The 9,854-nt window shown below is 38.3% G+C and overlaps 1 protein-coding gene across 1 annotated transcript; it reads left to right on the top strand.

Annotated features, from left to right (window-relative positions):
- Positions 1-327: 327 nt before the first annotated feature.
- On the top strand, positions 328-9,264 carry PDCD4 (programmed cell death 4 (neoplastic transformation inhibitor); the record flags this gene model as incomplete). Its single annotated transcript, XM_009873693.1, has 9 exons — positions 328-422; positions 2,043-2,156; positions 2,418-2,639; positions 2,910-3,007; positions 4,216-4,330; positions 5,097-5,204; positions 6,247-6,357; positions 7,374-7,513; positions 8,856-9,264. Coding segments are annotated over 9 exons (1,064 nt in total), but the record flags the coding sequence as incomplete, so codon positions are not given.
- Between the last annotated feature and the right edge of the window lie 590 nt (positions 9,265-9,854).

The following is a 9,854-nucleotide window of genomic DNA, read 5'->3' as shown; positions in this document are numbered from 1 at the left end:
GGGGTTGTTGTGACCGAAGTGCATGACCCGGTGGTTCATAGGACTGTTATTAATGCAGACTTAAAGCATGGTTATGTTTGAAAGTACAGTTTCAACCATCGGCAATTCTTGTGAAGTTTCCTACTGCTTCTAGTATGTTAGTGGTGATTGAAAAAACCTGGCTGCTAAAGTGGGAACACATCGTACAGACGTACACTTTTCGGTATGTAATGCTAGAGTCAGGAGGTGGGCACAAGCAGTGCCTCTTAAGTGAAAGAATGTTGGGTTGAACACAGAAGTATTTTTTGTAAATTGGTGCTCCTTGCTTACTGTCTCCTCTGTTGCCAGGTGGAGCAGGTGGTAAAGGAGTTTGGGGAACACCAGGTCAAGTGTATGATGTGGAAGAAGTAGATATTAAGGATCCTAATTATGATGATGACCAGGTAGGTAAATAATTTCTTTGCGGTGTTGCTTTATATTTCCTTTATTGATTTCAGTTGCTGTGATGTTTATATTAACGGTAATTTGACCTCATGAGTTGTGTGAATGTCTGCCTGGCTGTACTAAATGCTCATTTTTATGTTCAAGAATGACTAAAGACAACTGGTATAGGAGTGTTGCAGTGCAATACTCACAGATCTTACCCCACAAACCCTCTTTCTGAACCTGACTAGGTGGCATCCTTTTCCCAGGTATGTTTTTCACTGCTTATTCCCATGGAGCTGAATGTTGCAGTGCTGCTTGACACTGCGAACAAGCACCATGTTTAAAAATGCAACAGAGATGTTCTCAAGTCAGGAATTTAGTAGCGGACAGTATCCTTTATGGATTTTCTCTTTCCTGTATTCCCAGCTCTCCCAATGTCTTGTATCTGTTTGGTATAAATGCTTCAAACTAGTGCAAAGTTGACAACCTGGATATTGTGTTTACATGTATTTATTTAGAATATGTTGTGGAAGACTGTACCTTACAGCCATACTGTCAGGGTTAAAAAAAGTAAAGCTCATTGGGCAAAGGGTACTTTATAAAATTAAATCACTGAGGAAAGGAAACATCGATTGCAGACACAGATTACTAAAGTTCTTGAGATCAATACAACTGTGAGACCATAAATTCTGTATAACACAAGCAGAACCTCCAGCCAGGCTCAGTTTTTTCCTGGCAATTCAATGCTTTACATTAACAGAGAGAGCTACTTAAAATGAAGCCGATAAGTTGCATAAGGAAAGTTTAATGAAGAATGAGTATTCCATGAAACTTCTGTATGCTTAGCTTTTCTAAGGTTGTACATGGAGACTGCTGTGATAAAAGGACAGGCTTTTGGACTTCTGCTATACTTCCTGATCATGGAAAGCTTCTTTTCAATAAGCGTTAGTCAGAAAGCATCCTGGTTGAGATTTCTGTGATCTTTAGTATTGCTCCGAATGTTACTTCTGTAGTCTGTGAGGACCGAATTACAGTGGGGGGGATCTGGTTGTGCTGGAACTCTGCAGGACCAGGTTATACAGGAGGCAGTTGCTGTGTGATTCTTTTTTTCCCCTTGGGAAATGTCTTCATGCACAAGTATTCTGAAAATGCATTTTCTCTGATTTGTACTTGCTATCGCCTGTCTGATCACGCAGTCACTAAGGAGGAGGGAGAATGGAGGACTGGAGTGCCACTTGCTGGGAAAGGTGCTTGCAGTTAAATCTTGTGCCGTGGCCCAGCTAACTCTGCTGGGCTGGGACAGGAGTTTCTCTTGCTCTTCCTTCAGTACAAAGCACATAGGTACTGGATCTCTGTTCATGTGGTGTCAGCAGAGTCCTAGGAACAGAGTTAGGAATGTTTACCATCAGGTAACAGTACATTCAGCCTTTCAGTTCAATTCAAAATAGAAGCAGTATGACATTTAGGCAGCATTGTCCATGCTTTAATGGTAGAGACATAATCTGATGTTTTCTGGCAGAATACTGACTACCAACACTAAAGCATTAGGGATTTAGAAGACGATATATTTTGATGCTACTAGCACCGCATAAGATAAAAGATAAAAGGGTAAATGCTTTTGTTGTATTTTAAAATAGGAGAACTGTGTCTATGAAACAGTAGTTTTACCTCTGGATGAAAGAGCTTTTGAAAAAACATTAACGCCAATCATTCAGGAATATTTTGAACATGGAGATACTAACGAAGTTTCGGTATGTCATATGCCTTTTTACTTCCTTATTTTAGGGGGCAAACCTGTAGTATAGAAGGGAATTCAACTGCTAGCTATAAATGAGTATATAGAGATATTGGCAAGAAATGTGCAATAAGAACACCCGAGCAGTTATATTCGTTACATGAGTAGAAGCATATATGTAAATATATAAATATAAGCATGTAAGTATTTATATATTTGTGATAGATAGTAAAAATTAAGAAATCCTACTGTGTTTTGCTTTTCAAATCTTATTTAGGAGATGCTGAAGAATTTAAACCTTGGTGAAATGAAATACAGTGTGCCAGTGTTGGCTGTTTCCTTGGCATTAGAGGGGAAGGCCAGTCACAGGGAAATGACATCTAAGCTTATCTCTGACCTCTGTGGGACGGTAGTAAGCAAAACTGATGTGGAAAAATCCTTTGACAGACTGCTTAAAGAACTACCTGAATTAGTGTTGGATTCTCCCAGGGCACCACAGGTATATTTGTAAAGTTTTATGCTACTGGTCAAAAGTTCGTTCTTTTAAGTTTTGGCTAAAATCGATGAAGTAAACTGAAACCAACTCTGCATTTTGAAAAATATCTGTGGATTGTCTTGCTGTCTGTAATCCCTACTGATTTCCCAGGCTGTTTTTTTACTTTGAGATCACTCATTTAAATAAAATCTGAAAACCAAGCACATTATAATTGTCTACTTAGAACTGCTTTGAAATTCAGTGTTTAATTAAAAAATGCTTGTTTTGTTGCAGCTGGTGGGCCAGTTTATTGCTAGAGCTGTTGGAGATGGGGTTCTAAGCAGTACCTACATAGATAGCTACAAAGGCACGGTGGATTGCATCCAAGCTCGGTAACTTTCTTGTTTTTTCTATATAGCTGCAGTTTTCTATTTCAAATGCCAAAGATGATCATCAGGAATTTAGGACTTCAGGATAAATTGTGTGGTTCTCTGTAACTTCTTATAGTTTAATTTAAAACTATAAAGAAACTCATAAAGTCTGCAACAACAAAATCCAGAGTGATTTGGGTCAGAGGAGAAACACTTAAAGTGCCTGAAAAACGTATTAATACACGTGAGTTCAGTTTGTCAGGTTTGCTGTCTAGCTTATGTTTGAGCATGGGAAAAAAAAGAAAGAGTTGAAACAAGTGATTATAGAAGGTTTTGTCCTTAGAAAAAAGCTTTAATGTGATTAACGAGTAAATATAGCATCAGGGCAGCTGCCGTAAATATGTTGTGAAATACACAAGGGATTAACTGTTTTGCCTTATGAAGGTTTGAAGCTCAGGCAGTGCTTTCCCAGACTCTATAGCTGTAATGCTCTCTTCATCAAGAAGTATAATTGTTTTCCTTTGCTCTTGCTTGGCTGGTCTTTTCTGCTCGTTAAATCTTGGTGAACAGAGTTATTGTTACTGGCTAGCCCCCAGTATGAGGACTGGGATAACAGTTCCTTCTTTAGCAGGATGGTGCTTAACTGGATCTGAGATTTCTTTTTCTCACCTTACTTCCTTTTTCATCCTTTTCTCCACAAACTGGCAAGCTTCCCTCTTTTGGCAGCTACATATTTGCCTCCTGAAGTGTTGGGTTCGGCTTACATTCTCAAGATTTCATAATTCTTTAGACCCAAACAGAAAATGGTATTTCTGTAGAAAAGCTCTGCTCCAGTGTGGAAGCTACTGAAGCCTCTCTTGTTCAAGGTATACATGCCAAGCTGCATTCTTGGAGGAGCCCAGATACAATCCACCTCTGTATAAGAAATTATAAATTCTTTCTTGCAAGGATGTTTCAGGTTCTGCATTGAAGATTCAGATACGCCACCATCACAGGATTGTTACCTGTCCTTAGCATGGTGTAACAAAAGTATAGGGGTGGCAGAAAGAGAATTTGGAAGCTAGCTTGCCAGCTTCTTGATCCAAATGTCCCCATGGAGTTGCTAACCCTGACTTCCTCCCAGGGATTCAGTTGCTTTGCTCAAAGAGGAGTAGCAGTGGGGGATGTTACCAGGTGACTTTTAATGAAGTATTCTAATAACTTTTTAAAACACCAACTTTGCTTTCTAGAGCTGCACTGGACCGAGCTACTGTGCTGCTGAGCGTGACAAAGGGTGGGAAGCGAATTGACAATGTGTGGGGGTCAGGAGGTGGCCAGCAGTCTGTGAAACACCTTGTTAAAGAGGTATCTGATTTCTACAAACCTCTTCTCTCTAGAGTGTACTGTTTGCCTAAGCTTACCTTGTTTGGGATGGAGCAAAGAGGTAAATATATCCTCTAGCAAAATGATATCTTGAGTGTGGATTTCTTCCCTTTTACAATTTATTTACAAAAAGTAGTTTTTAAAAACTTACGTAGATAATTTTGTTGACTTTGTAGTATCTGTCAGTGGTGGGAACATGGTAGGACAATATTCTGGTTTTGGGGTTTTTTTTTGCTTTAAGCAAACCTTTTAAGCATTTTATTTTTAAGAGCTTACAATATAAAACAGTGAAGTAATTAGAAGAGCCAAGATGAAACTGGCTAAACTAGATAAACTATTATTTTTTTTGGCATTACTGATTAAAAGCACAGTAATAAAGAGAGGAAGAAACAGGAACATTTAGTGGTTATGTTACAATTTCTCAGTTGTGAGTATGTAACAGATGGTGGGAGAAGCAGCCTAGGGGAGAAGATCAACTTAATCATGATCATATTAATTTTTTATGGTGATACACATATTAGAAAGCAAGGGGTTTGGTGCTTGTGTGTCTGTATCAGTACTATGGCTAGGTATTTGGCTTATACTGTTTCAGGTTGCTTGACAGTGTCTCTGATTATACATAAAAATATTAGCAGCAAGTAGTGGGAACTAACTTGCTGCTGGATGGTTGCAGATTATCAAAACAGTTGTCAGTTTTTTTAATTTTATATCCTGTGTTGGGCTTTTTGTTTCTTTTAAAATTCAATAGATTGATATGTTGCTGAAAGAGTATTTGCTTTCCGGAGATGTACTGGAAGCTGAACGTTGCCTTCAGGAACTGGAAGTACCCCATTTTCACCATGAACTTGTATATGAAGTAAGGAGAAATCAGAGTGCCTTTAATAATTGTCAGTGATACCAACAGGTTTGGTTTGGTTTTGATGTGGGCATGCAAATACTATAACTGGAATCTGAAGCTCAGGTTGCAAGTTCTGATGTTATTCAAATAAGCAAATAGTTTCATGTAAAGTTAATGGTTTCTGTGCACATTTGTGCAACGAGAAAGCTGCTGCTAAGACTGGGAAGATCCAGAACTGATTTTTCTTTGTCAGGTAAATAGCTGAATTCAGATTATTATATAGATTCATAAAGAAGATAGTGTATTTTATGCTTGCAGCAAAGCCATACTTTGTATTGGTGTTTATTTCCTTTTAGTTTCATGTATCTGGATATTCTAAAAGGCGTTACCCGTTTTTGTTAAATTATAGAGCTTCCTTTTGGGGTGGGATTGTTCCATCTAGCACATTTGTAAAAGCTCGGAGATATTTCAGAACTAGACTATACAAGAGAATGATCATCTTTTCTGTATTTGGGAGGATGTTCCCAATTGTACTCTTTTATCTGCCAAATTGGGAAGTGGTTGTTTACCAAGAAAGTTGAACACCCACAATTTACAAATTTTTCAGTAAACTGACTTCTTTTCTAAAGTTCCTTCATGATAGAAAACCAGATGATGAGGGTTGTGGACTGTTGAAGATGATAGACTTGAAGTTCTTCTAAAATCACAGATACAAAAAAATCATAGCTACAAAATTAATTTTACAAATTAATTGCCATCTGAACTGCAGCAACCGTATGGACATAGTCATGTATCTCTCAAACCAGAGCCAGAAAGGCAATAGTTTTCACTCTGTGTAGTACTTTCTAGTTTTTTATACCTTTTATCTTCATCCAGTAACTTTTCATCAGTTTTTCTTTTCAAATAATAATATACTGAATTTGTGAGTGCAGGTAACAAGTGGACTTGTCTCCCCAGAAAAAGCATAATAATGAATTTGCCCCTTTTCACACCTCACCTGCTTACACATGTACTCGAGCCACTGATTTCTTTGTTAAAACATTTGCATGGTTTGTTTTAGGCTGTTGTAATGGTTTTGGAGTCAACTGGAGAAAAGACCTTTAAAATGATACTGGATTTGTTGAAGTCTCTCTGGAGGTCTTCTGTCATTACTATGGACCAAATGAAAAGAGTAAGTGTGGCATTCAGTGAATTTTGGGTAAGGTCTTCCAAAATTGGTATAGTTTTTACTGACTTCTAAGTGCTATTTGTAGTCTTTTGATGACTTAATTTTTTGAAATTCTCCACAACCGTTCTATATCGCTTACAAATAATCTGTCACTGATAGATGTACAACACTTGTCATATACTGAGAGAAATACAGATTAATTCCGAGCAGTAGTGCGCTATAGCACTGCAAGGTACACAATATTTAAATCATCAAATATTTTCAACTGCTTTTATGCAATTGAATGGTTAAAACTAATAATCTAAAGTGCCACAATACAGCTTCGTTTTTCTTAAATATAATTTTTCTTTTTATCCAGTAATTCTTCCCAATTGTAGTAGTACAGTAAGGACCCACCTTCATTACAAATGTCGGAACAGTTAACATTTTACAGTTGGAATTATCTATGGCTTTGCTTCTAGGTGTGGATACAGGACAGCTGTTCTGTCCCAGGGCAAACTAGGTACCACACAGAAACTTCGGTCAAAATTGCTGCAGCCATACTGCTGGTGGCAAATGCTGAAGCCATCTCTAGTTGCCACCAGTGTTTCCCCTGCTGCATAAACTGGTGTGGTGGTGATTTTACAGTCACATTTTGTTCCATTATGTGAAAGAAAAGTTAACTTTTCTTCCTTGTGTTACTGCCCAAGTGATAGCCGCCAGGCTAACTTACTCATTCTGTACTATTGACTTCTTCAGAAGTTAAAAATGTAGATGGTGTTTTTATGTGGATGGGTAGCTGTGTCATACCATGCTATTGGGTGGCATTTTACCTTGTTTTCCCACTGACTTTCAGCTGCTCTGCTTTAGGTTTGTTGAAACCATCCATGGCAAATTGAAAAATAAATTCAAAATATATTGAAAAAAACCAGTCCAAACTATACTGAAAAGTAAATCCTCTCTGAGTGCAAAAGAGCTATTAAAAATTCATAATAAAATTGTAGAACAGCCAGATCATTTTTTGAATTCTTACATTGCAGGGCTATGAACGAGTTTACCGTGAAATCCCAGATATTAACCTGGATGTGCCACACTCCTATTCTGTGCTTGAGCGGTTTGTAGAGGAATGCTTTCAAGCTGGAATAATCTCCAAACCACTGAGAGACCTCTGTCCTTCAAGGTACTTGTTTTATGGTAGAGAGGTGAAGGGACTGCTTTTTGTCCCCATCGTAGGTAACAGAAAGCAGGATGTTATGATCAAAGTGTTACAGGTTTGAACTAGAAACTGTGGAGGATGGCGAAACAGAGGCTTGGACTGGTAAAACGTTTTTAGAAGCTGCACTGATGTGAAACCTGTCATGTGGGGATGGTGGTAAATCCCTGAGGAAGGTGAGCCCCCGGTGAGTCCCAGGCAGCAGGCCTGTGTGCTCTGCAGAGGATGAAGGCCTGCCTCTTCTCTATTTTCCTGATTTTCTTAGTAGACATCAGTGCAGTACTGAGATGGAAGGTTCAGGTGTCACAGTGATCCCTGTAGGTGACAGTGCAAAACTGTCAGCTACAGTGGAAAAAGAAAAAGAAAAAAAAATTGGCTAAAAAAAATGTTTAAGTGTCAGGAACAGCATGAATTAAGAGTTCTAAGACAATACAATCAGTTCTAACGCTTACGTCAAAAGGAATAGGACAGTTATGTGGAATAAGCCTGATCCCTTTGTATCTCTTGTGGCTTATTACAGTGCTTTTGGTTTGTTGCTGTTTACTTATTCATAGCATAAATAATGCTTTTTGAACTGCAGCTAGCCAGTATTCAGTTCTCTCCTTACTGGTCACAATACAATTAGTAAGTTTCATTTCCTGTTGTGAATATATGTGAATTTTTAAATAGGATGTTACAATTTTTATTTGCAATTTTATGCATGGGACTACTATTTATGAGACAGATCTTTTCCAGGTTGGATTCTTGGGCTCCTTAAACCACCTTGACAGCTTGTGATAAATTCAGATTTTGAAATGTGTCTTTATTAAAAACAGCCTCTACTTGTGGAGTTTAGATTTGAGTTTGTCTGTATCTTTGTATCAAATATTTTGCAAGTTTGGGGTGTGGGAGGGTTGAAAGTCATCACTGCATCAAAAGCTTGATTATGCTTCGGTTACCATTAATATGTTGAGAGGGCATTTTTGGCTTATGTATGTCAATTTGGGGTAGAAAACAGCCATTCCTAGGCTTTCAAACTAGCATCTTTCACAAGTGTGAACACTAAAAGGTGAGCAAGCTCTTGACAATGCAAATTTTGAAAAGTTTCTTGCAAGTAAACCTAGATGCACGGTTCAGATGGATTTTAAGCAGTTTATCAGTGATTAAGAATGTCTGTTAATCTTGCTGAACTTTCACACCTTATCTTTCTCGAACCTTGTATTTGACTCCCAAGACCAAAAGAAGATTCTTCCTAGTGATCAGTAAGGAGAAAAAAAGAAAAGCAATGCCACTTTGAATTACTGAAAAGATACTTTCTACTTTCTTACAGGGGCAGAAAGCGTTTTGTGAGTGAAGGAGATGGAGGTCGTCTTAAGCTAGAAAGCTACTGAATGTGAACACCAACTCCTCAAGCCTTAAATGTTCAAAGGGAAAATGGATAGATATATATATACAAACACACATGCTTTTTGCTGTGTGTAGGTATATACGTATACACATATATAATATACCAAAATTTTAAGAGTTGCTTAGCACAGTTCATATTTTTTTAAAAGCATGTTTTGGGTACAATTTTTTTTTAAATAGTTTTATAAATTTCAGAAAGGAAACATCTTTCTTCGGGCATATAGCAGAATAACTGGCCACTCTGCTGTGGTGGTGCCTTCAAATAAGCTACCTTTTTAAGTGCCATGTTTATGACCTAAGCATTCCATGTCTGCATCCATATCTGACTGCTGCTCTTTCTTTCAAGGACAGTGTTGTCATCGTAAGATCACTGGCTTATACAGAGCTTTATAGAAGGGTCGCTAAGCTGCTGTGATCCCATTTCCATTGCTGCTGAAGAAATACTGTGCTTGGGGAGGAAAAATAGCTGTCTCTTTACGAGCCCAAGAAAATGGGAGTTGGGTCATAAGATTAATTCATCTGTTCCAGGGGAGAACACTGGTTGGTTTTAGCCCCTGTGTACCAAACTCATCTTTTTGTTTTGTTTTGTTTTTCTATGTAACTGGAAAAGTGAAAAGTTCAGATATATTAAAAATATTTTTTGTGAAGCTCTCTCTTCTGCCTCTTTCTTTCAAAAAACCAGACTCAACAGCTTTAACTGCGTTCTAATCTCTCGAGTGGGTGCATGAAGCTGTACATCTAACACCGCCCTTTTGTATTACAATCTGTAGAAAAAAAAACACTGAGTAATTGAAACTCAGAGCAAGTATTTACCCAACGTGTTTTGCAAACAAGTGCCGGGCGCAGGAGCGCCCAGGCTGGCGCTGGCCCTGCGCGCGACTCCGGCGGCAGCACCGGGGCTCCCCCTCCTCCTCGCTTGTGT

Source organism: Apaloderma vittatum, unplaced genomic scaffold (assembly GCF_000703405.1).
Source record: "Apaloderma vittatum isolate BGI_N311 unplaced genomic scaffold, ASM70340v1 Scaffold45487, whole genome shotgun sequence".
Taxonomy (NCBI): domain Eukaryota; kingdom Metazoa; phylum Chordata; class Aves; order Trogoniformes; family Trogonidae; genus Apaloderma; species Apaloderma vittatum.
This window is presented reverse-complemented; position numbering and strand designations above follow the sequence as displayed.